Source organism: Chiloscyllium plagiosum, unplaced genomic scaffold (assembly GCF_037043375.1).
Source record: "Chiloscyllium plagiosum isolate Xiang-an unplaced genomic scaffold, Cpla_swu_hap1 HiC_scaffold_23, whole genome shotgun sequence".
NCBI lineage: Eukaryota > Metazoa > Chordata > Chondrichthyes > Orectolobiformes > Hemiscylliidae > Chiloscyllium > Chiloscyllium plagiosum.
This window is the reverse complement of record NW_028270161.1, coordinates 26,205,509-26,230,435: the sequence shown is the minus strand read 5'-3', so window position 1 is coordinate 26,230,435 and position 24,927 is coordinate 26,205,509. Positions and strand designations below refer to the sequence as shown.

Sequence of the window (24,927 nt, the reverse complement as noted above, 5' to 3'; positions counted from 1 at the left end):
GCAATTATCATGGAAAGACATTTTGAGAGAACATATGCTGTTCTCAACATACTACCTATGTCCCAGAATTTGTAGTGCAACTTGAAAATCACACTGTAACAGAGTGGTGGAATAACAGAAATTAGTTGCTTAATAAAAAGTATTTCTGAATGCCACACAGAGCTGTTAATAAATACTGGACACTGAAATAAAACGCTGAAGGATACGTATGCCATTCATGCCTGAAAGTTTGAAATCATCGATTAGTTGCACCACCATGTCCTTGTTTGGATCACAGGGATCACTTTCTCGCACCTGGGAAAATAAAATTCAGAATTAATTACAAGATTCCATTATTGGAATTATTGTCAACTTTTGAACATATCTATACTTAACACACCTCCTGTAAATTAATATTGCATTTTCAATTGAAAAATGGCAGAAATATTTCCAATTGGAAAAGCTATGTTCTTCTTCTTTATAAATTCTCTAAATTATTAATTATTGCATTCTGTATCTCAAAATCATATTCATAAGAAACACCAGGTGGAATTCAATGGAACTTGCCAGACCATTGGTAGGTTGGCCAGAAGAATCACGTGGGAGGCCACACATCTGACTTCCAGTAACAAGAAAATCATCCAAATTAAGTGCATGGTGGGATTTAGCCAACTTCAGAAAGTTGCACTCATGCAGTGGGGAGTCATTTAAGCTTATTAAATAGTCACTTAAATCCAATTGTTATCAAGTCCACTGGGAGTTAATGCTAGCTCAGAAATGAAATGATATACAGGCTTCCCATGTCTCACAAAGTGACCCAGCAGTCTGTGGGAGATTTTTTATTCACAAGAGAATCAACGCTAGAATTTAGGGGGTAGGATACACTGAAAGCCACTCCACTGCCTTTGCTTCTGATCCCTCCACAAACCTAGTGAACCCCTTCCCTCCTGAGTTCTGAGGAAAGGTCACATTCAACTCAAAACTTTAACTCTCCTTCTCTCTCTATAGCTGCTGCCAAACTCACTGAGTATTTCCAGTGCTTTCTGTTTTTATTTCAAAATTTTAACAACCCTGGCATTTGATTTGATCTAAATTTTATCTGTCCAACTCATCAGAAAAATTGTTACCATTGGCAAAAATATTGCTACTTAGCAGGTACAGTTATTTTTAATCAGATTTGTTATGGCACCCCCTACAGCAGGTGAGACTTGAGCTTGGGCCTTGTGGGTCAGGGTAGGGACACTAACACTATGCCACAAGAACACTAATTAGCAGACACCGATTCAGGGTAATTGATGAAACGACCAGCAATGAGAACAGCGTGTGTTGTAATGATGTGTAATATTCCGTCAAAAGGATACTGGAAATATATTAAGCTTCAAAAAAATACTTTAAGAGTAAAAAGTTAGTGTCATTAGGAAAGTGCAGAAATTTGGCACTAATTGGCTAACTCTTTCAGAGTTTCAGCACAGGCAAGCTGGACCAAATGGCCACATTCCATGCCGTATCATTCTGTGACAGATCATGAACAGATTAAATTAGCAAAAAGGCATGAATGAACCAGAAGAATAGCAATCAATCATTTGTTTTCCTCCAAATTTAACATTTGCAAATCAAACATCACAAAAATACCCAAATCAATCACATATATTTTGACTGTTTTCAATCATTGTTTTGCTTTGTCATTTAAACAACTATGACTAAAAGATATCCATATAGTAATAACTTCTCTGAACGGGTTAAAAAATATATAATATGAAAATATTAAGTTACATATTCTTACATTACTAAAATGGTCCATCAAAATGGCCAACTTGTTAGGAATATCGGTAAAGGCTTTACTCCTTCAATACTAGTCTTCTGGCTTAGGATAGAAGATTAAAATTCATTTGAAGTTCAAGTGATGGACAGCAATTATCAAATATACATGTGCGATACAGAAGGTAGAATGGAGGCTTTCATACTATTTTTGTAGAACTAAGAATACCTAGTGCACTGCACATCCAAGCTGTAACTGAAGCAGGAACACATGGTAATTTCTATGCTATTTAATCATTCACAAGGAAGGGCATCACTGAGTAGGTGGCATTTAATGCCCATCCTAAGTTGCTCAGAGGGCAGTTGAGTCAATCACATTGTGATATGTTTGGAGTCACATGTACACAAGACTGGGTAAGGATGGCAGTTTCCTTCCTAAAGGACATTAGTGAACCAGATTTGTTTTTCCAACAATCATCAATGGATTAATAGCCATCATTTGATTCAATTCCAGATTATGTTTTATTTAATTTAAATTACACCATCTACCATGGCAGGATTTGAACCCAATCCATTGATAATACCCATAGGCCATCACCTCCCCATATTAAGTTATATTTTTGGGAAAAACAATGTTATTATTAGTTGACTGCTCTCACATTGCTGATGAGGACTGTTGTTTATATTGAAAATAGAAGAAAATCAATATGAAATGCCTTTTAACTATACATAGGTATTTCACCCAGAAACCATTACTCTCCACATTTTTTCACTGGCAGTTGGAGTGGGAGCAGCAACAGCAACAAACAGAAGCCCAACGGGAAGGTAAATTTGAAGAGATATAAAGGTTTACCTCATGTATAGGCAGAGCGCACACTCAGTAGGAGCAGACACGGGACTGCTGGGTAAGTGAGGCTTTATAGTTGGGTGTTTGCTTTACCCGAAACACTACTCGGGTAGTGTCTCCCACCCGTCCTCCTCCTCTAACCAAAAATAAAAGGTTCTGTGCGCCAATTGGTAAGTGACTGATTTCTTTTTTTTTTTAGTTTTTTCGTTGGGAATTTAGAATAGTGGAAATGGAGGTTAGGGCAGTTGAATGTTCCTCCTGCAGAATATGGGAGGCAAGGATCACCAGAAGTGCCCTTGCTGACTGCATCTATGGGAAGTGCACCCAACTCCAGCTCCTTAAAAACTGTTAGGGAACCAGAATTGGAGCTGGATGAACTTTGGATCATTCAGGAGGCAGAGGAGGTTATTGAGAAGAGTTACAGGGAGGTAGTCACACCTCAGGTAAAACAAGAAGGTAGATGGGTTACTGTCAGTGGACAGAAAAGGGAACCGGCAGGCAGTGCGGGGATCCCCTCAACAAGTATACCATTTTGAATACTATTGAGGGGGATGACTTACCAGGGGTAAGCAACGGGACACAGGTCCCTGGCACAGAGTCTGACCCTATTACTCAGAAGGGAAGGGGGAAAAGAAGCAGAGCATTAGTCATTGGGGACTCCATAGGTAGGAGGACAGACAGGAGGTTCTTTGGGGACAAGAGAGACTCATGGTTGGTGTGTTGACTCTCAGTTGGCAGGGTTCTCGATGTCCTCGTGCTTTCTGGATCCTTGAAGGGGAGAGGGAGCAGACCCAAGTCGTGGTCCACATAGGCACCAACGACATAGGTAGGAAGAGAGATGCGGATTTAAAGCAGAAATTTAGGAGCTAGGGTGGAAGCTTAGGACTATAACAGGCAGAGTTATCACCTCTGGTTTCTTGCTTGTGCCACGTGCTAGCAGAGCAAGGAATAGGGGGAGAGAGAGAGAGCGAGAGCGAGAGCGCGAGAGCGAGAGCGAGGGAGAGCGAGAGGGAGAGCGAGGGAGAGCGAGAGGGAGAGCTAGGGAGAGGGAGAGCGAGGGAGAGGGAGAGCGAGGGAGAGGGAGAGCGAGGGAGAGGGAGAGCGAGGGAGAGGGAGAGGGAGAGCGAGAGGGAGAGGGAGAGCGAGAGGGAGAGCGAGAGAGAAATTGAGCATGTGGCTACTGGATGGTGCAGGAGAGAGGGTTATGGATTCCTGGATAATTGATGCTCTTTCTGGGGTAGATGGGACCTCTACAAACAGGATGGTCTTTACCTGAACTAGAGGGGTACCAATATCCTGGGGGGAAGTTTGCTGATGTTCTTTGGGTGGGTTTAAACTAATTCAGCAGGTGGATTGGAACTGAAATTGTAGTTTGAGTATATGGGAGAATGACAGTTGTGAAGTCAGAACTAAGATTTCAAGATTGCAAGAAAGCACCGGCAGTCAAGAAGTTGGTTTGACTTGTGTCTACTTCAATACCAGGAGAATCCAGAATAAGGTGGGTGAATTTGCAGCGTGAGTGGCCATTTCAAAGACATGGATAGAATAGGGACAAGAATGGTTGTTGCAGATTCCGGGATTTAGATGTTTCAGTAAGAACAGAGAAAATGGTAAAAGCGGGGGTGGTGTGGCACTGTTAGTCAAGAACAGTATGACGGTTGCAGAAAAGACATTTGACGACTCCTCTACTGAGGTAGTGTGGGCTGAGATTAGAAACAGAGAAGGAAAGGTTACTATGTTGGGAATTTTCTATAGGCCTCCAAATAATTCGCGAGATGGAGAGGATAGGATAATAAAGATGATCCTTGATAGGAGCGACAGTGATAGAGTAACCGTTATGGGGTCTTTAACCTTCCAAATATTGACTGGAATACTAAAGTTCAAGTACTTTAGGTGGGTCAGTTTTTGTCCAATGTGTGCAGAAGGGTTTCCTGACAGTATGTAGACAGGCCAACAAGGGGCAAGGCCACATTAGATTTGGTACTGGGTAATGAACCCGGCCAGGTGTTAGGTTTGGAGGTAGGTGAGCACTTTGGTGATAGTGACCACAATTCAGTTATGTTTACTTCAGTAATAGAAAGGGATAGGCATATACTGCAGGGCAAGAGTTATAGTTGGGGGAAAGGCAATTATGATGCGATTAGGCAAGATTTAGGATGTATAGGATGGGGAAGGAAACTGCAGGAGATGGGCACAATTGAAATGTGGAGCTTATTCAACAACCAGCTACTGCAGGTCCTGTATAGGCATGTACCGGTCAGGCAGGCAGGCAGGAAGTTCTCGAGCGCAGAAGCAGTGGTTTACTTAGGAAGTTGAATCTCTCTTCAAGAGGAAGAAAAAAGCTTATGTTAGGATGAGATGTGATGGCTTAGTTAGGGCACTTGAAATTCACAAGTTAGACCGAAAGAGAGACCTAAGAGGAGCCAGGAGGGGAGAAGACATGAGAAGTCACTGGCAGATAGGTTCAAGGAAAACCCTAAGGCTTTCTATAGCTATATCAGGAATAAAATAATAACTAGAGTAAGATTAGAGCCAATCAAGCATAGTAGTGCGAAGTTGTGCATGGAGTCAGAGGAGATAGGGGAAGCGCTAAATGAATACTTTTTGTCAGTATTCATACTAGAAAAAGACAATGTGGTCGAGGAGAATACCGAGACGCAGGCTACTGGACTAGATGGGATTGAGGTGCATAAGGAAGAGATGTTAGCAATTCTGGAAAGTGTAAAAATAAATAAGCCCCTGGGCAGGATGGAGTTATCTTAGGATTCTCTTGGAAGCCTGGGAGGAGATTGCCAAACCTTTGGCTTTGATCTTTTTGTCGTCATTGTCTACAGGAATAATACCAGAAGACTGGAGGACAGCAAATGTTGTTGCCTTGTTCAAGAAGGGGAGTAGAGAAACTCTGGAAATTATAGACCTGTGAGCCTTATTTCGGCTGTGGGTAAAGTGTTGGAAAGGGTTACAAGAGATAGGATTTATAATCATCTAGACAGGAATAAGTTGATTCGGGATAGTCAACACGGTTTGGACCAAACATTGGCTAGCTGAAAGACAGAGTGGTTGATGGGAAATATTCATCCTGGAGTTCAGTCACTAGTGGGGTACCACAAGGAACGGTTTTGGGTACAATGTTGTTTGTCATTTATATAAATGACCTGGATGAGTGCGTAGAAGGAAAGGTTAGTAAATTTGCGGGTGACACTAAGGTCGGTAGAGTTGTGGATAGTAATGACGGATGTTATAGTTTACAGAGAGACATAGATAAGCTGCAAAGCTGAACTGTGAATTGGCAAATGGAGGTTAAAGCAGAAAAGTGTGAGGTAATTAACTTTGGAAGGAGTAACAGGAATGCAGAGTACTGGGCTAATGCTAAGATTCTTGGTAGTATAGATGAGCAGAGAGGTCTTGGTGTCCAGGTAAATAGATCCTTGAAATTCTGGTTTGCTCGCTGAACTGGAAAGTTCGTTTTCAGACGTTTTGTCACCATACTAGGTAACATCTTCAGTGAGCCTCCCCATAAAGCATGGTGGTGTAGCCCCCTTTCAATTTATATGTTTGGGTTTCCTCGGGTTGGTGATGTCATGTCCTGTGGTGATGTTATTTCCAATGGTAATGTCATTTCCTGTTCTTTTTCTCAGGGGGTGATAAATGGGATCCAAGTCAATGTGTTTGTTAATAGAGTTCCAGTTGGACTGCCTTGCTTCTAGGAATTCTCGTGCGTGTCTCGGTTTGGCTTGTCCTAGGTGAGTGTATTCTCCCAGCTGAAGTGGTGTCCTTCCTCATCTGTATGTAAGGATACTAGTGAGAGTGGGGCATGTCTTTTTGTGGTTAGTTAATGTTCAAGTATTCTGGTGGCTAGTTTTCTGCCTGTTTGTCCAATGTAGTGTTCATTATAGTTCTTGCAAAGTATTTACAAATGACATTAGTTTTGTTAGTTGCCTGTATGGGGTCTTTCAATTTCAATGGCTGCTGTTTTAGTGTGTTGGTGGGTTTGTGGGCTACCATGATGCCAAGGGGTCTGAGTAGTCTGGCAGTCATCTCCAAGATGTCTTTGACGTAGGGGAGAGTGGCTAGGGTTTCTGGACATGTTTTGTCTGCTTGTTGAGGTTTATTGCTGAGAAAATCGGTGGACTGTACTCATTGAGTACCGTTCTTTTTGAAGACACTGTAGAGGTGATTTTCCTCTGCTCTGTGTAGTTCCTCTGTGCTGCAGTGTGTGGTGGCTCGTTGAAATAATGTTCTAATGCAGCTTTGTATGTGGATGTTAGGATGATTGCTTCTGTAGTTCAATATTTGGTCCATATGTGTTGTTTTCCTGTAGATGCTGGTTTGAAGTTCCCCATTGGCTGTTCGCTCTACTGCGACATCTAGGATTGGCAGTTTGTTGTTGTATTCCTCCTCTTTAGTGAATTTTATGCTAGTAAGGGTATTATTGATGATTTTGAAGGTTTCTTCTAATTTGTTTCTCAAATCTTGAAAGCTGCTACCCAGGTTGATAGGGTTGTTAAGAAGGCATATAATGTGTGTTAGTTTTTATTGTAGAGGGATTGAGTTTCGGAACCGCGAGATCATGGTGCAGATGTACAAAACTCTGGTGTGGCCACATTTGGAGTATTGCGTCCAGTTCTGGTAACCATAATATAGGAAGGATGTGGAAGCTTTGGAAATGTTTCAGAGGAGATTTACTAGCATGTTGCCTGCTATGGAGGGAAGGTTTAACCAGGAAAGGCTGCGGGACTTGAGGTTGTTTTCATTAGAGAGACAAGTTGAGAGGCGACTTAAATGTGATGTAAAAGATAATCAGAGGGTTAAGACAGGTGGGACAGTGAAAGTCTTTTTCCTTGATGGCGGTGGCTTGCATGAGAGGACATAGTTTTAAATTGAGGGGTGATAGATATAGGACTGATGTCATAGGCAGCTTCTTTAATCAGATCGTAGTAGGGTTGTGGAATGCACCGCCTGCAACACCCTACCAACCTTCGCATAAACTAAATCATCCGACGACATTTCTGCCACCTCCAAACGGACCCCACCACCAGGGATATATTTCTCTCCCCACCCCTTTCCACCTTCCGCAAAGACCATTCCCTCCGTGATTATCTGGTCAGGTCCATGCGCCCCAACAACCCACCCTCCCATCTTCCTCGCCACCGCAGGAATTGCAAAACTGCGCCCACACCTCCTCCCTCACATCCATCCAAGGCCCCATAGGAGCCTTCCACATCCATCAAAGTTTTACCTGCACATCCACCAATATCATTTCTTGTATCCGTTGCTCCCAATGCGGTCTCCTCTACACTGGGGAGACTGGACGCCTCCTAGCAGAGCGATTTAGGGAACATCTCTGGGACACTCGCACCAATCAACCCCACCGCCCTGTGGCCCAACATTTCAACTCCCCCTCCCACTCAGCTGAGGACATGGAGGTCATGGGTCTCCTTTACTGCCGCTCCCTCACCACCCGACGCCTGGAGGAAGAACGCCTCATCTTCCGCCTCAGAACACTTCAACCCCAGGGCATCAATGTGGACTTCACCAGTTTCCTCATTTCCCCTTCCCCCACCTCACCCCAGTTCCAAATTTCAGCTCAGCACTGTCTCCATGACTTGTCCTACCTGCCTATCTTCTTTTCCACCTATCCACTCCACCCTCCTCTCTGACCTATTACCTTCATCCCATCCCCATTTCAGCTATTATACTCTATGCTACTTTCTCCCCGCCCCACCCTCCTCTCATTTAGCTCTCCACCCTGCAAGCACTCTGCCTCTATTCCTGATGAAGGGCATTTGCCTGAAATGTCGATTTTCCTGCTCCTCAGATACTGCCTGAACTGCTGTGCTTTTCCAGCACCACTCTAATCTAGAATCTGGTTTCCAGCATCTGCAGTCCTTTTTTTTACACAATAGTAGACTCGCAAACTTTAAGGGTATTTAAATGGTCATTGGATAGGCATATGGATAAGAATGGAATAATGTAGGTTAGATGGGTTTCAGATTGGTTTCACAGGTCGGCCAAAGGGCCTGTACTGCACTGTAATGTTCTATGTTCCAAGTGGGTCTCAAATATTGCTTTGAATATTGGTTATTGGACTGTCACCAATGCAATAGAGTTGTATAGGACATTAATTAAGTTACAGCTGGAGTATTGCCCATGTATCTCTGGCCGCCAAACTATAGGCTGGATTGGATTGCACAAGAAACAGTACAGAGAGGACATTCACAAGAAATGTTTCCATGGATGGAACGTTTTAGCCTTGAAGAGAAATTTGATAGATTGGATTATTCTCCTTTGAAGAAAGGAGGCTGCGTTCAGGCCTGTTGAAATCTACAAAATTATGAGGGCAAAAGATGAAGTAGCAAGAGGTTTAGAGGAAAATCATTTTCACCCAGAGAGTCGTGTGTCTGGAACTCACTGCAAGAAAGAATGGCAGAGAATGTTGGAAACCAGCACAAGGTTTAAGTAGAATTTCAAAATATAATTGAAAAGTAATAGCATACAATGCAGTGGGCCAAGTGCAGAAAATGTGATTAAAGAGGGTAGGTGCTTTATGACTAGCATGAATACAATGGCTGTGAGCCTCTTTCCGTGCTGGAATACTCTGATTCCATTATAGCTGCTAGACTGGGCTTTTAGCAGATGGAGACAGAATCAAGAAGAGGAAAAGAACCACCTTGACTTCATCCATGCTAATCTACCTGCTGCATGAATGGCAGGATTGATAGGATTGACCATCTCAGTTTTGATTGTACCAACTACAGCAATCCCAGGGAAGCCTGTCTCAGGATTAAAAGTTGATATCAAAACTCCTAAGTGAAGCACCAGGAGTGCTTTTATAGCACATCCTTTGACTGCCAAACAAGTGTGCTCAAGCTCAATCTCTCCACATTAGATTGCTTTGGTAAATAATTATTAGGAATGGTGGCTACATGACCAGCCAACTCAGCTGTGATCATCTAAATATCGTATGCACGCTTGGTATGCCAATTTTGGCAAGTACCTCTTATTTTGCCCTGCCTTCTGATTTTCAGCACAAATGAGAGGGTTGAGCTTTTCAGCTTGACACTGGTACAAAGTCTGAGTTCATGTCATTTTGTCTAATGCTGTGCTTGATGGCGATTCTGACAATCCAAGACAATTCCAGGCAGAGATCATAGACCTATTTGTGATTTCCTGTTTGTCTGTACAGATGAACTAGCTGCTGGAGGTCAGGGCTGACTGAACATGCAATATAGCTTGGAATTGTTCTCCAATAACTTTTTCCTTATGATTTGCACAAAGAAAACAAAAGTAATGTACCAACCTGCAGAAAGCCCAATTTTGAGTCTTAGACTTAAATTAATTACCAGAACCTGGCAGCAGTGGGTAATCTTTTTCAGCAGAGTCTATATTGACAACAGACCATGTGCACCGATTGACTAAGTAAATGTAACCTTTGCCATGCTCAGACCATCAGTCTGGAGTGAAAAGGAGCAAGCCTGTCTATCAAATAAAAGGCTGTAGAGCAACAGTCCTGCATACTTGGTACCAAGAGTAGAAAACTTAATTAAATTACAAATAACATATGCGTGATATATTTCAGTATGAAGTGTGCAATATTATTACCTTGACAGTCTGTAAATTTGCTACTACTGTTAGTGCATCAGCCAGTACAAACAGAAACTACAATCCAGACCACAGAATACTACAAGCAATGTTGCAGGAGTTCTACTACATTTTTAAAACATGCTCCAAGTTAAAGACCTCATCAACCTTCATTCTAATTCAAAATCACAATTGATATGGGAAAACTTTAGGATTGTCAATCTTCCAAGATTGTCTAGAATTCTAGCAAGAAAAACAAGTCATAAGAAAATCCAAATAATTGTTTGTTTTCTTGAACATCTTTTTTTTATTAGATACAAAACTATTGACGATAGGGAGAAAAGGGTTGTTTGATGATCAAGCATCACTAAATCAGGTTCTGAAAAATCCATTTACCTTCCAAATGCAAGGAAAGGTGGCACAGCTGTGAAAATGGATGTGCTGATAACAAATGGTAGGAAGTCATATGAAGAAACTTCTAGGAATATGTATCACCATATTTTTGTCAACCCAAGAAAACCATAAACATTAATTTATGAAGCACCCACCCAGGTCATGACACATTTTTGATCAAATGCAAACGATCATTTATTGAAATTATACTTACACACTTCAGTAACTTAATTTCATCCAGAGCGGTTTCTGTGTAGTGCTGAGCGCTCTTTACCACTTTCATGGCAACAAACCTCTTCCCTCTTAAAAAAAAACAAAAAAATGAAAAAACTTTTAAAAAGAGCATCCAAACAGAATGCACAATAAAGTAATGTCATTTAAAGGGAAGAAATTGAGTTTTGCTGAGGAACTCATCAGGGCAATTCGCAAGAATCCCAATTCAAGGGGAAAAGCAACTTTTATACTATGTGACAGGAAAGTGTTGATTTGTTAGCAAACGTACTCTGATTGTTGAAGGTGTTGCCATGGAGAATGTACTCAATAATTGACAAGTTTTGTTTAAATTTTAAACCATACATTTTGACTCTACAAATCAAAGCATTGCCCAAAAATTAACCCGCAACTAATGGTCATCTATTTTGTGGAGTTCAAACAGGTGCAATGCATATACATTCAGGATTATTCAGCAAATGCTGTCCAACTGCATAATAATATCTTACCCTGAGTGAATGAAGAATTAGGCTGACAACTAATTTTGGATTGTCAGTTGGGCTCGCAGTGTACAGCACTCATATATCCTGGAAGCTGCATATGTTAAGACATCAGGAACCGCTCTTTGGAGACAGAAAGAGCATGTAGATACTGCACCAGTTTCAACTCAACAAAATCAGTGACAGCTTTCACTGGTTCATTTTTCAGGGCAGTGACCTGACCAAATAAACCTGCAGTCATACTTGGATGCACAAGAGCCACTCATTTTTTTTGCTCGGGGAAAGAACTTCCAATTTTTCCAACTTAGACATGCTAATGCCAACATTTCAGCAAATGACATTAGCAAGGACTGTATAACCAATACAATTTCATCAGGTACACCCAGAAGATGACTGAGTGGTTGGAATGGTAACTATCAGGATTGTCCATTGTTTGCCAGAGTTGACTTACTCCTACACACAGATTTGGCAGGAGGAGAGGTTATGGATTCTACAGGAGTAATGGAAAGTCAAATTGAAATCAAGGATGCAGAGCAGTTATAGGTTTAGGTTTCATGAACTTTTCTTTCTTTATAGTAACCTGAGCAATAATTAAATAAAGTTCATCACTGGAGTTTGAACTAGCATCACAGACAGTAATTTGGTGATCTGAAACTTTCGTTGGAATAGAGTAATCTGAAGCAAGCATTCAATAAGCCTTCTCTGATCAAGGTTCAGCAAGTAATGCAAAATTGAGTAAAGTTGCCTAATGGATTCAAATCAAAGTTGAAGTTGAGGGTTCTGGATTGTCACTATCCAAACAAATTAGATCCTGAAGAGTAACTGGACACCTCCTCACAAACCTGCAAATTAAGAACAGTGAATGGTAGTTCACCAAGTACTGGAGAAATAACATCAAGAAATGTTAAGGACAGCTCGAGAAAATCCTATGGCAGGATATGTCAGAATCCAAAAAACCCAACCATGTAGAAGTCAACATTTTTTACAGGCCAGGTCTTTACATTGGTGTGGTACGGTCTCATAAAACATATGTGCCAACTTGTGACTAAGCCACAATATGCAAACAAATCAGCACCTCTAATTCCAATACCAGAGTCTGAGGAGCCATTTAATAGTTCCTTCGTGGATTGTGGGGACCTTTACGGAAAACAAAAGCAGGACACCAGTACATCCTTACTATTATGGATATCGCAACTCAGTTGAGATCACCAGCCTAAGTGGCAGAGAAGTTTACTCAGTTCTTCATTCAATATGAATTACTCAAACAGATCTAGTCAAATCAATGTTCTAATTTCACATCAAACACATTAAGAGTTGATGAATAATCTAGCTATAACACAGTTAAGTTTTCAGCATACCTTCTCAGAGACAAGGAATTTTAAGAAAGGGACTATCACAACCTCAAAACAATGATCAAGGCAGACTGTCATGAATATTGTCATGAATGAAATAAAAGACTTGAGTTTCTTTCACTTGCTACAACAGGAGCCACCAATTACTGATTTTAGTCATTTTGAATTATTTCATGGCCATGAAGTAAGGAGACCTCTGAAAATAGCCAAAGAAACATCTTTAGGACTGAATAAAAAGTCATCAACGCTCGACAATGTATCTGTTTTCTTTGAGTAGGAACAGGAGCTTGCAAAACTGCTCAAGAATATTTTAGAACTTCATAACAAACCATGAAACAGTAGCATGACAAACATGTCAAATCTGAAACATTTCACCCTTACAAGTGAACCAGTGAATGCATGGTTTAGTGTTCCACATTGGGTAGTCAAAGAAATTGGTGAAGAAAATGTTAGTGCATCTTCACTAAAGTCAAGGTGGAATTTCTGATTCCCATATTGATTGCCAAAGACATTATATTAAAAGAGTTGAGTTTTTAGGATCTCCCTTAGCAAAAAAATACTTGTACCATCTAAATCGAATTCAATACTTTTAATGCTTTCTTTCTACATTGATAATTAAGTAACTGCTAAAATAAAAATTGACATTAACATAAAAAAGTGTAACATTGAACCTAAAGAATCTTCTGTGGTTGACCGACAGAGTGAAGCCAGGAACGCCTGCATGAGATCTGTATCAGGATGGGAGTCCTGGTCTTACTCACTGGGCTCCAGGCCACCTGCTGACGCCGATGCACAAGCCTGGTCTCTCGCTGTGGAGCAGGCCATTGCAGAAGAGTCCCAATGTTGGACTGTGGCTCACAGCTGGTGGAGTAATGTGGCAGTGCTGGTGGTTTTTCTCCAGATTAGAATGAAGGTCACTGACCTGCTAGAGGTGTGCCACAGTTTCCATAGAGGCTCTGCTGTTTCAACTACTACTTCAGGGGATGATACAAAATGTGGTAGTGGTTGGCAGGCTGCTGACCACAGCAACAGAGAAGGGGGCAGAGGGAAAAACAAGACAGACAGGTAGGTGAAGAGAGGAATAGTGATAGAAGGTGGGGGGCATGAGAGAAGAAATGGGGATATGAGAGGAAGAACAGAAAAGGAGGTGGGATATAAAAATGGAAGAGAAAAGAGCTGGTAGAGGAGACGAGAGGTCATAGAGAGGAGAGGTGGTGAGGATAAGGAAAAGGTATTAGTAGTGTGGGCGAGTGGAAAAGAGAGAAGAGCTTGCTAGAAAGCCGAAAGTTGGTGAGGGGTAGGTGGGAGAAGAACAGCTGGATGTAGGTTTGCTCGCTGAGCTGGAAGGTTCATTTCCAGATGTTTTGTCACCCTACTAGGTAACATCTTCAGTGTGCCTCCGGGCAAAGCACTGCTAATAATTCCTGCTTTATATGTCTGGGTTTCTTTGGGTTGGTGATGCCATTTCTGGTGGTGATGCCATTTCCTGTTCTTTTTCTCAAGAGGTGGTAAATGGGATCCAAGTCAATGTGTTTGTTGATAGAGTTCTGGTTGGAATTCTATGCTTTTAGGAATTCTCGTGTGTGTTACTCTTTGGCTTAGACTGGGACAAAACATTCATCCTAGGACAAGTCGTGTCCTTCCTTATCTGTATGTAAGGATACCAGTGAGAGAGTCATGTTGTTTTGTGGCTAGTTGGTGTTCATGTATCCTGGTGGCTAGTTTTCTGCCTGTTTGTCAATGTAGTGTTTGTTACAGTTCTTGCAAAGTATTTTGTAAATGACATTAGTTTTGTTTGTTGTCTGTATAGGGTCTTTGAAGTTTATTAGCTGCTGTTTTAGTGTGTTAGTGGGTTTGCGGGCTACCATGATGCCAAGGAGTCTGAGTAGTCTGGCGGTCATTTCAGAGATGTCTTTGATGTAGGAGACAGTGCCTACAGTTTCTGAACGTGTTTTGTCTGCTTGTTGAGAAATCGGCGGACTGTGTTCATTGGGTAACCGTTCTTTTTGAATACATGGTATAGATGATTTTCCTCTGTTTTGCATAGTTCCTCTGTGCTGCAGTGTGTGTTGCCTCGCTGAAATAATATTCTGACACAGCTTAGGGATGATTGCTTTTGTAGTTCAATATTTGGTCCATATGTATTGTTTTCCTGGATGTGTTTTGTCTGCTTGTTTGGATTTATTGATGAGAAATCGGCAGACTGTGTTCATTGGGTACCCATTCTTTTTGAATACATGCTATAGGTGATTTTCCTCTGCTCTGCGTAGTTTCTCTGTGCTGCAGTGTGTGTTGGCTCGTTGGAATAATGTTTTGATGCAGCTTTGTTTGTGGATGTTGGGATGATTGCTTCTGTAGTTCAATATTTGGTCTGTATGTGTTGCTTTCCTGTAGACACTGGTTTGAAGTTCCCCATTGGCTGTTTGCTCTACTGCAATGTCTAGGAATGGCAGTTTGTGGTTATTTTCCTCCACTTTAGTGAATTTTATGCCAGTAAGGGTATTATTGATAGTCTTGAAAGCTTCCTCTAATTTTTTTCATTTAGCGATGACAAAGGTGTCATCCACGTAGCAGACCCAAAGTTTGGATTGGATGGTTGGCAGAGCTGTTTGTTAGAGTACCTGCATTACTGCCTCTGCTAAGAACCCTGATATTGGAGATCCCATGGTTGTTCCATTGGTTTGTCTGTAGAGATTTTGTTGTTGAAGGTGAAGTGTGTTGTTGTTGAAGGTAAGGCATAGGTCCACTAGCTTGACGATACTGTCCTTGCTGAAGACGTTAGTGGTATTTGGCGTATGTGTCTTCTAATAGTGTAGTCAGTGTTTCCTTGGTCAGGTTAATGTTGATTTGTGTTAACAGGGCTGTTACATCAAAGGAGACCATTACTTCATCCTCTTCTATCTTAATGTCTTTGATGGTCTTCAGGAATTCTTGGGTGGAGTGGAGTCTTCTACTAAGTGTTTTAGTCTTTGGTGTAGCTCCTTGGCAAATCTGTAAATTGGTGTTCCAGGTGGCGAGACTATAGGTTCATGGCGGGGGCCTCCTGGCTTGTGAATTTTGAGTAATCCATAGACGTGTGGTGTATTGGATCCGTCTGGTTTCATTTATTGGAAGTTGGCCTTATTTATTTCTCCAGATTTCTGAAGTTTTTTTTGAGTACAGCTGTGATTCTGTTCTCTAGTTATGGGGTCAGATCCATTGCCACTTGTTGGTAAGTGTTGGTATCTGTAAGTAGTGCGTTTGCTTTTTCAATGTAGTGTCTTCAATTTAGAATGACTGTCAAGCGTCCTTTGTCTGCAGATAGGATAACAATGTTTTTATCTTTTTTTAGTCTTTCCAGTGCTTTCCTTTCTTGTGCGTTGAGTGGGTTTCCTTCTTTTTTTCTGCTTAATGTGTGACTACCTGTCTGATGGTTTGCTGGGTTTTTTCTGAGTGTTGGTTGTCTTATAGTGTTGTTTCTAATGCTAAGAAATCTTTCTTGTCCGCATCCTGGCAGTTGTAATTTAATCCTCTTACTAAGACAGATTTTTCCAGTGTCTGTTAAAGGTCAGTCAGATGAGTTTTTATCCATGCTTCTGTGTTGTCAGTGTTGTTACTTTGTGTAAGTTTGTCTAGTTTTTTCATTTTTCTGTGTTTGTCGCTGTCTAATAACTATGGCCTGTTGTACTGTGTCTGTCCATTCATGGTCTGTTGCATTAGTGAGTAAAGATTTTTGGTGTAAAATTTCCCAGTTGTATTTACACAGTCTGTTGTGGGCGTCATTAATCATTTCTCTAAGCATTCTGCAGCCATTATGCTCTGCTATTCTTTTGGCTAGTGGGGTGTGGGACAGCCTCCACTTTGAGAGAGAGCAAGAGAGTGAGTACAAGAGGTCCCTCCAAAATGGTTTTTATCTAATCAGGTGAGATTTTATACTGTCAGAGTCATACAGCACAGAAACAGGACCTTTGGTCCAACTTGTTCATGCTGATCAAGTTTCCCAAATTAAACTAAGCTCAATTGCTTGCATTTGGCCCATATCCCTCCAAATCTTTCCAATTCCTGTACCCATCCATATGTATTTTAAATGTTGTAACTGTTCCTGCGTCTAGCACTTCCTCGGACAGTTCATTCTACATAGAAAGCACCCTCTGCATGAAAAAAGATGAGGTCCCTTTTAAATCTTTTCCCTCGCACCTTAAAATTATGCCCTCTAGTTTTGAACTCCCCTGCCACAGAGAAAAGACCTTTGCTATTCATCTCATCTATGCCTGTTATGATTTTATAAATCTTTATAAGGTCAATCCTCAACCTCCTATACTCCAGTGAAGAAAGTCCTAGCCTATCCAGCCTCTCCTTATAATCGCTTTTGGTCATTGAAAATATATTACACCAACTATGATGCCACCAACAACAACTAATAACAGCTGAAGACAATATTCAGCACAGGTTTTAGTTAAATACAGACCAGACTTAATGTGGTGCAATCTATTGCATAGAAGTACAGTTGAGACAGAGGGCAGAACTAAATGTTCCACACGTTCCAAATGTTCTGCCCAGTACTTGACAAAACTGTGGAAAAACCATGTTGCTTCAAATTGTCCACACTGAAACTTTTAAATTGCTAGATCCAGAGAAACAGAACCAGGTGAAAGAAGAACTCCAATACATTTTGGAAAATTGCCTAATTGAATCAGTCCAAGCATTTGGAGTGTTGCAGTTATGTCAGTACTTAAGCCCAATGGCTCAACCTCATTCTGCATCAAATACAGAAAGGTCAATGCAGTCATAAAAGCAGACTCACACAACTTTCCTCACTTGCAATGCCATAATAATAGGGCTGGCACTGCCAGCTGTCTTACCAAAAAATGCATTTTAAAAGGATACCGGGAAATTCTTTTAAACCCCAGAGGTAAAGAGATATCAGCCTAAAGAGATATCAGCCTTTGTCACACCAGATGATCTTATCTGGTGCTGAATAATGTAATTTGAGCTAGGAAATGCTCCTGCAACTCTTCTGAGACTGATGAATTAAGTGGGAGCTACTGTTCTTAATTACGTAGTTTACCTTAATTATGTCATGGCAATACTTGGGGGAAACACTTGGAACAACTGAAATCTTTGTTTCGTAAACTACAACTTGTTAAGTTAGCGATAAACCTTGCAAAAGTAAATTTGCAAAGGCATGAATAACGTACCAGGGCATTTGGTCCAAGTGCTACCAAGAACTGCAGAAGGATAAGGATTAATGAAGTTCTCTGTCTCTGAAAATAAAGGGGAAATAGTGAGGTTTTTGGGGATGTTGGGTTTTATCACAGAATCATACCAAATTTCAGGGCTATATTTACTGCACTGACAATTTTGTTTCTAAAAGAATACCAAAGTAGCGTGGAAAGAGGAGTGCTAGGCTTTTTTTGAGAAGGTGGAAATCATTTTGATCAATGAATTACTGTTGATTCTACCAAATTTCACTATGTTCTTAAAAACAATAATTGATGCTTATAATTTGGGAGTGGGTGCAGTTCTATTACAAGATGGGTCAGGAATAGAGAAAACAGCTTTTCAGCAAAATATCCCACTAAGTCAATAGGTCTCTATAGACCTGCTGAAGGTATTCTACAGTAGAAAAGAAGAAACCCTGGGATTGGTAGTGGCTCTTCATACTTTTGAAAAATAGTGCTCACATTATGACTATAGAGACACATTAGTATAGATCAATAATAACGTGCTAACCTTAGTGCAAAATTTTTAAAACCCCAGTCGATTTTGATGGAATCGGTTATTACAGTCTTACCTTTTAAAGACAGCTTTTTCCTGCATTGTTAGCAATGTAATTACTAATGCTTTATCAAGAATATAGCCTACAGTGAATGGTTAAATCGTACGGTATCAAAGTTAATTGTACAAGTTGCATTTAAAAATATTAAGGAGGAGTGTGTGAATCTGTCTTAACTTTAAAACTATTCTTGTTCAGTCTACATTGTATAAGGGAAAGCACTTAAAAAGGTTGCTTCATTTTTCCAAGGGTGGAGTTCTTAAGAAGAATGCTTAAAGGAGTTATGTTTTGAAGAATTGCGGAAAATGGATTTACCCCAAGTCTGGTGTAAATACCTTGAATGGTTTCTTTAAAAAAACAAACCATGTTAACTGTCAACATTGTAGTTTTTTTAAAAACAAAGGCTTCATACAAATCACATGACTGAAGCTTGAATTGCTATGAATATTTGCTGGGCCGCTTCAAACAGTAACTGATTTGGAGAGATACTTGGTTTACTTGGGTCAGTTGGATGTTAGCCTGCTAAAAGAAAAATACATCTTATTGAGTTCAAGGTATGCTTCCGAAAGGGTCAGTGAAGGAGCATCTCAACACTTTATTTCCCGAGTAAGCTGTGGATGCAAGACATCAGATGATCACGAGCAATTAGTGACCTAGCGCCATCAGGAAGAACATCAAAGCAACACACATTGGAAATTTCTACAATTCATCCTTTTGTCTTTTATGTTGCAACCAGTTTGGAAATAGAACTTTAGTTCACTCCACCAGCTTTGGTGATAACATCACGTGACATGAAAAAATGTCAAAAGGCACTAGATATTGATAAGTCTTCTGGGCAGGAAATGCTTCATCTTCCTAGACAGATAAGCTGGGGGAGGAACAGTGAATGGATTCTGACAGTCACTGGACTTGAAATGTGAACACTGTTTTTCTCTCTACAGATGCTGAGGGGCCTTTCTGTTTTTACTGAAGTGTGCAAGTTCTGTTGAAGTATATAAGGGAGTTTTCAGAACACAGCTGGAATACTGTGAACATTTCTGGGTCGTTTATCTAAGGAAAGATATACAGGCATTAGAGGCAGTCCACAGAATGTTCATTTGGGTGATTCAAGTTATGGAGGAACTGTCTTATCAGGGGAGGTTGAGTTGATTAGGACCAGAAGGCATAACCTCAAAATAAGGGAACATTCATTTGAATGGAATTTCTTCTCTCAGAGTAGTGAATCTGTGGAATTATTTACCGCAGAGGTATATTAAGGCCGTTTCGTTCAGTATATTCAAGGCTGAGGTAGATTTTCGATCAGTAAGAGGAATCGAGTGTTATGGGGAAAAGTCAGTAAAAGTAGTACTGAGATCCATGATCTTATTGAAGCCAAGCAGACTTGATGGGCTGAATGACCTACTTCTACTCCTATATCTTATGGTCTTATAAATAAGAGCGCATGAGGGAGTGAGAAATGACAGGTGAAAAGGGACAGGAATATGCGAGAGACATTGGTTAGTACGCCTTAGAAGAGAGGTGGGAGTTGCTGGTTCGAGAGCTAAATGGCCTTCTAAAACATTTTCTATGGGTTGGGAGGAGCCAGTGTGCTCCCTTGACCCACAAGGAAGTATTGTGTCAACCCAAAATAGTCACAGGCCCTCTCACTTGAGCTTTGATGGATGACTCTCTTTTCATTCCATTCTAAAACATCCTCCCTACAGTGAATTTGCTTCACCATTAATAGCCCCTCACCCCCAAATTTCCACAGCTCCTGTCCATCCTTCCTTCCGCCCTCTGTCCAGTTAATAAAATGGAGCTAAATATGGTTTCTAAGCTTTTCTAATACAAGTGCAATAAGAACATAAAACATAATTGAAATTAAAGCCTCAAGACTCTCAGCATTTCAATATATTGTGACACGTATATAATAAATGAATGTAAAATTTATGTTTTAGCATGGTGCAAAAAATTATCTATTCCTCTCCTTCAAATTCTGAACTAAAAACACAGGCAAGTTGCTTTTTAAAAATCAAGCATCATGCCCTATTTCCTGGTTTTTAGTCCACTTTTCATTCTTCTTTGGGATTGTGACTATTTGAAATGGGCCAACTGCCAGAATTCACCTTAGGGTAATTAGAGGACTCTTCATAGCAATGCACAATACTATAATCACATTCTACTTCACCAAGTGTACACTCTAAATATTTTTAAATATACAATGCCTTATTTAAATTGTTATTTTGCCAAACATCAAATTTTCAGAACATTTTCAAGTTGCTGGCTGTTTACTTACATTTTTGGGGACATACAAAATTTCAATAAATTCATTTTAAAAGGCATCACTCCCTGATGAGCGAGTTATGCAATCTGGTCATCAAGTTATGAAAGGAACAGGTTGTCTATAGGCACTTGGTTAGTCTCACAAATAGTTCACAGTAGAGCAATTTTAGAAATCTGGCAAGAACTGAAGTAACAATCGCAAAATGCACACATTACTAGCTCGAAGCATGCCAAGATATCAAGCAACACAAATTAACTGAAAATATCAATTATTTTTCTAATTTTCTGCAACTATACTTCCAATTCTTTTACAATTCCTTATCTGAAATCCTTCTATCACAAAACCTTAGAGATATGCAAAGGTTCTTCTGCTTCTGTCTGTCCTCATCTTCCTCAACACTTCATTTTCAACACTGCCAATCATTACAACTTCTCTCTTGTTCAGTTCATTTCCATGGCATTACTCCTAGCTGGTTCTATTCATACTTCTTAAGGCAGACCTTGTTAAATTCAATAGTATTGCCTTATCTGCTCATACCTCAGTTGTCTTAAATTCAATTTTTTCTCTATTCCTCTTAACCATTATCTCATCACGATGCCATTTAAAAGCATGGAATCAGCTTTTACATTCATGTTGACATCACCCATCATTGGTCCAAAAAGCAGTTGCTGTAATCAGCAAATATCTAAACAAGCTTAAAAAAAAACTTTAGTCAAAATGTTCTCTAGCCTAATGTCAACATAGTGCTCTTTTTGATTTCTGTCAGCTTAAATAACTCTGACCTCAACTTCCTTGGGTGCCAGCTCAAGTTGTATCAGGAGGTGCAGACCATAGAATACTGCTCGACATTTAATTCAATTTCCTTCCCCACATCCAGTCAGTAGCTTCCACCTCAACAACATTTTAATGTCATCCACCCCAACATATTCAACTTCTCAATGCTAATCTTCACAAACTCCAAACTGGGATCAGCCTCTCACAAACTTTAATTAATCCAAAATATTGAGGTTTGAGACTTCTAACATTACTATATTACACATTGATATCACCTACAACTTCACATTATTGCAAAATTATTGACCTGTTTTTACTCAATTGCTAATTCTTTCTGCTTTCACATTGCCACTTACAGCTGCACCAGAATTCTCAACTCCTGCTACAAAATTCTCCCTAATCTCTTCCATGTCTCCTCCAATGGTGATTCCCTTTGTAGAATTCATCATTCGTCCTTGATCCAATGTGCATTCAGTATTGCCTCTATTTTAACAAACTTAATCTCAAACATTGAAAATTGGTTAGAATCTACATCACTATCTTTAAGGTTTCAAATGTATCACTGCCACAATTCTTTACTCTTCTTTAAAATCACCAATTCAGCTTCCATCTCACTCTCAACATTTAATCAGCTCAGGTCAAAAAATATCCAATGATAGCTCGATATAACTGCAACTTCAGTGTTTTCTTTCCTCAATTTTCTTGAAGCTTCTGGGGTGATCAATCATCCTCCACTGCTTTCCAGATGATGCATATCATGTAATCTCATCTGCCAAATCAGTGAACAATGAGTCACAAAATTGGCTAATTTAAAAGAGAAGTCTACAGGGCCTTCTTATGGTACAGTAGTAGTGTCCTTACCCTTGGACCAGGAGGCCAGAGTTAAAGTCTCTTCTACTCCAGAGGTTTGTAATAACATCTCTGAACAAGTTGATTAAAAGAAAGGTTAAATAAAAAAAATTAAAACTCAAAGAAGAGTCTATGAGCTAGGCTCTTTCTTACATGGCCAATGTGTTCCATCTGAATCACTGAAGACAGTGCCCTTTCAGATTCTAAATTGAAGCCAACAGCTATGGTGCTAGTAACACAGTTATTTTTCTACTTGTAATTTTAAGCAAACAGAATATTTCATGGCACAAGTGGAACACCAATTTCAATGTCATTTTGACATTTTTCAAATTCCTTTCATTAATTTATATCCCTATTACATTCTTATTTTTTGTGGCAAAATTTTGCAATAAAATTCTCACCCATGCAATTCCCTGCATTTCACAATCACAGACTCTACATTTCTGTCCCATTTAAAGTCAGCAATAAAATCTGTTGCAGCTGTGACCATAGCACCTGTATATCATTCCTCCTCATTTTTCCTAGTTTTAAAATTGTCAATTCCTCAATGTACTTTACTTCAAAATTCATCTGTAATGTATGTCCTTACTATAGATCCTTTCATATTCTGAAGATGGTACCTTTTCTGCAACAACTTGTCCTGCAAGACTCCCTTCTGCACGAACCAAGATTACAACCTTGATCTTCTGGACTTCCTCATCAATATGCTGTCACTTGGAGACATAATCTACAAACATGGAATCTGCTTTCCTCTGCAAGCCACTGAACTTCATCTTATAACTCTGTGCCACCTTTGCCAGATAAACACTGAAACATTAATTTGTGGCTGAATCAAAATTTCCAGAATTAAACACTTACAGGCCCCAAACCATTCAAGACAGTTTACAACAAAAACTCTACATGCTACTCCCAAATTTTATTCCTCTTCTCATTGGGTGTCCTGAATAATCATGAGGTGAGCTTCAAATTTCACAGTGTCAATCAAAAAGTCCTCAGCCAGATGGGTCATCTCAATGTTTGAATTCTTTAATGTTGTCCTCAGAAGCTTCTTTAGCTACATCCTACACAAATTCCACTTTATCCAAAACTCCACTACCTGCATTCTAACCCAAATTAAATCCTATTCATCCATTAGCTACTATTACTGATTTCTCATCCCTAATGCAATGATGTTCAAACCCTCATTAGCATCGACAAATTATTTCATGATCTTGCTCCATTTGATCTATACAATATCAATTAGATCTCCAACTTATTTTATAGCTTCCATTTCAAGCTTGAAGTATAATGTACCTTTGTCACTCTCTCCATTCTAACAATATCTACTCAGCCTTTCACAATCATAGAGAGAAAAAATAAGTTTTTGCAAATGTTCCTCAATCTTCGAGAATCTTTATAAGCTTATCCTTTCAATCTCACTTTGGTCCCCTGGCAAGTAGTTTTCTAAATTTTTGCTTGGAACCTGAATTACAGACCTTGTAAATCCTGCGAGTATGTTCAGTAAGCAAATAAAACAGTATTGATATTTATAGGCACTGTGGAAATATAAATTAATGATTAAATACGTTCAGCTATAGGCAACAGCTTTGCATTTGAAAAGAAAAATGGTAAGTAAAGCCATCATTATTCAGGGGAGTTGGAAGCCAATTAAATTTACAAATTAAGGAACTAAGCTAGAGAGCAAGGCATTGAAGGCAGATGCACACATTTCAGTATCAGTGATAGATCATCGATAATCAGCAGCAGATTAAATGTAAATACATTTCAAGGAGGGTTCAGTATTTCCAACAGGAACTCCCAAGTAAAAGAACAGACTGGTAGAAAAGATGGTTCAGATTGATTCCATATAATATAGTAAAGAAGCCTGGCTAGATGGAGTGAGCAGTGATAGGAAATATATTTATACATAAAGCCTCGGTCTGAGTGAACAAGACTCAAAGATGGGGGAATTTGAATATTCAAGTTGGACTGAAAGTTGACACACCGTTTTTGTGAACATACATTTAACTAATCAACTCTACTGCTATAAATGGTAGAATTATAGCTATTATCAAACTTTGTTAAATGTCAGATTTGCCAATTTTTTATTACTTGTCCACAGACTGTATGGTCCAGCATTTATCATCCATCTGTAATACCCCCAAGAAGGTGGTGGTGAGCTACCTCCATGAACAGTTACAGTCCATGTGGTTTAGATGCAATCTCAGTACTGTCAGGGAGGGAGTTGCAAGCTTTTTACTCAGGGACAGGGAAGGTCTAAACAAAAACGGAATTGGTTGAAAATCTCAGCAGGTCTGGCAGCATCTGTGGAGAGAAATCATGGTTAATGATTTAGGTCCAGTGACCCTTCTTCAGAACTGAAGAGAAGGTCCAAGTCATAGACAGTAGTGTTCCCATGTAACTGCTGTCTTTGTTCTTCTAGGTGGGTTTGGAAGGTCCTAAGGAGCCTTTGAGAGTTGTTATAATGCATCTTGCAGAAGGCCACTACACAACTGGAGGAGGGAATAAGGGCTTAAAATGTTAGATGCGGTGCCAATCAAGAAGGCTTTGTCCTGAATGGTGTCAAGCTGGAGTGTAGTTGGACCTGCATACATCCAAATGAGTGGACATTATTCCATTACAATCTCGACTATGCTTGGGGATGCTGGGAAGGCATCTCAAGATAG

At 40.0% G+C, this 24,927-nt stretch overlaps 1 protein-coding gene across 6 annotated transcripts in view; it reads right to left on the bottom strand.

Moving 5' to 3' along the window:
* The window catches only part of srpk2 (SRSF protein kinase 2), a 217,367-nt gene that overhangs the window by 71,889 nt on the left and 120,551 nt on the right, over positions 1-24,927 (bottom strand). For all 6 annotated transcript variants that reach the window (XM_043713864.2, XM_087999496.1, XM_087999498.1 and 3 more), the window contains 2 exons: positions 10,773-10,860; positions 207-294 (listed from right to left, as the gene is read on the bottom strand). In XM_043713864.2, the coding sequence (XP_043569799.2) occupies positions 207-294; positions 10,773-10,860 (176 nt within the window). The remainder of the gene's footprint in view (positions 1-206; positions 295-10,772; positions 10,861-24,927) is intronic.